The sequence below is a fragment of the Necator americanus genome, chromosome V, assembly GCF_031761385.1.
Source record: "Necator americanus strain Aroian chromosome V, whole genome shotgun sequence".
Lineage (NCBI taxonomy): Eukaryota > Metazoa > Nematoda > Chromadorea > Rhabditida > Ancylostomatidae > Necator > Necator americanus.
This window is the reverse complement of record NC_087375.1, coordinates 33,324,006-33,325,937: the sequence shown is the minus strand read 5'-3', so window position 1 is coordinate 33,325,937 and position 1,932 is coordinate 33,324,006. Positions and strand designations below refer to the sequence as shown.

The following is a 1,932-nucleotide window of genomic DNA, read 5'->3' as shown; positions in this document are numbered from 1 at the left end:
GAACAACGATGCAAATGAGTTTGTTGATGTCACAGCGCTGTGTAGAGCTGTTTTTTTTTTAAATTGAAACGGTTAGGGATGATCCCTTGACAGAAGTGAGATTCTTGTGTTCGTGAGCGCAAATAAGCCAGATGAGCACGTTTCTCAACCAGCAATGATGAATTTTCATATTATCACTCAAAAAAAGCAATTTCGATGTTATTAGTAAGGGAAAAAGAGAAATCTACAGCTGTAGGTAGAGATAAAATTGGAATAACCCACGAATTGCTGAATAATGACGCTCACAGTGAATTTTATATGATACAATTGTGCATCTTTGCAGAAACTGACTTTGTCACCATTGTGTGCAGAATTTTGTTTTTCTATTTTTCATCCATAGTTTTTTTTTTTGGGAAGGTACTCGAAAACAAAGTTGAAATAATCTCTGAACTTTTTCTTCCACCTTCGAAATTTTCTCTACTAGTTTTCGAGCCAACCAAAACATCTGCAGAGATCCAAAATTTCAGCCAATGACTTTTCTTGGTGCCCTACCAAAATATTAAATAATAAATAAATAATAATAAGTTATTAAAGAGTGAAGTATCGCGAGAAAGGGATAAACGGGAAGGTACAGGAACGCTTGTCTCCATTTTGTCAATTTACTTGGCCTTAGCTCTTCCAGCCTTCTTCGGAGAAGAGCGCACGTTTAGCATGGATCGTCCAAAGAAGGCTGCTGCTTCCTCATCTCCAAAAAAAAGTGAAATCGCCAAAAATGAAGGCGGAACGGGAGAAGAAGGACCCGAATGCTCCAAAACGTACTCGGTCGGCCTATATGTTATGGTTAAAACCGCTGAAAGCCGGCCAAGCCTGGTATGAGCGTCGTTGATGTTTCAAAGGCCGCTGGTGTCGAATGGACCAAGGTGTCTGATAAGTCGAAGTGGGAAAGATGGCCGCTGATGAGAAGAAGCGATATGAAAAGGAGATGGCAGCATACAAAGCTGGAGGATCAGCATCTTCTCTGAAGAAGGCTGGAAAAGCTAGGGCCATGTAAATAAGTTATTAAATATAAATGCCGAAATACCGAATTTTCAAACATACTTCCGTAGTCTCGGGACGAGAAAAAGTACGAAATTTCAGATTTTCGGCTGTACGTCAAAATCTGTATGACAATGAAGAAAGTCCAGTAACTCAAGTCATCGTTCGTAAAGACTGAATCGATTCGAAGTATATTATAGGAGAAGATATTCCTATTGAAGATTTTCTTTTACTTTTCTCAAATCTTTTTCATCCTCTCAAAAGTTAGTTCAGGAAAGTTGAAAGATTTGCTAGAGTGGTCAAAATCTTCTCAACCAACTTTCAAAGGAACCAGAAATTAAAAAAAATACAATTCAACCCTTTCAGAATGCAAATATTCCTCTACAAAATGCGCGCTTAAATGTCCTTAAGCCTCTTTTACTGTTTAGGTTTTCTAGATTACTTTTTATTGTTTACAAATGTTTATTTCAACGTAACAAAATCCAACAGATCCGGCAATTATTCTAAAGTTTGAGTCTGGGAGTTTGGGGCAGGCTTAATCGCTAAAACCATCTTCAAATCACCCCTAAATACTGTAAATAATCCTATGAATGCAATTTTAGGTAGAGCACTGGTGAAACAGTTCTTTTCAGTGGTTCTTTTTTCGTTTTGCAAAAATCAAGATTCCGATGGGGATCGAACTATTCATCGTCTGCAGACAGTGTCAAAAGAAAAAGTTGTTTCATTGGATGCACGCTAGGAACTCCTCCACATTTCTAACTTACAGGTGCACCTGTGTGCTCGCGAACTTTTAAAACTCTGCAGTGAGCTTTTATGAGGTCTAAATAATATAATACAGTTTAATTTCAGTTATAACAGTACATACTAATATTTATTACAACAGTATTTTATTTATTAATGTTTATTAGTTATTAATAT

General features: G+C 37.0%; 1 protein-coding gene across 1 annotated transcript; it reads left to right on the top strand.

The window, feature by feature from the left end:
• Positions 1–690: 690 nt before the first annotated feature.
• Positions 691–1,030, top strand: RB195_015975 (uncharacterized protein; the record flags this gene model as incomplete). The annotated part of the gene is made up of 2 exons (XM_064206934.1): positions 691–849; positions 926–1,030. The coding sequence occupies 2 exons, from the start codon at positions 691–693 to the stop codon at positions 1,028–1,030; spliced, it is 264 nt and encodes an 87-aa protein (XP_064062815.1).
• Between the last annotated feature and the right edge of the window lie 902 nt (positions 1,031–1,932).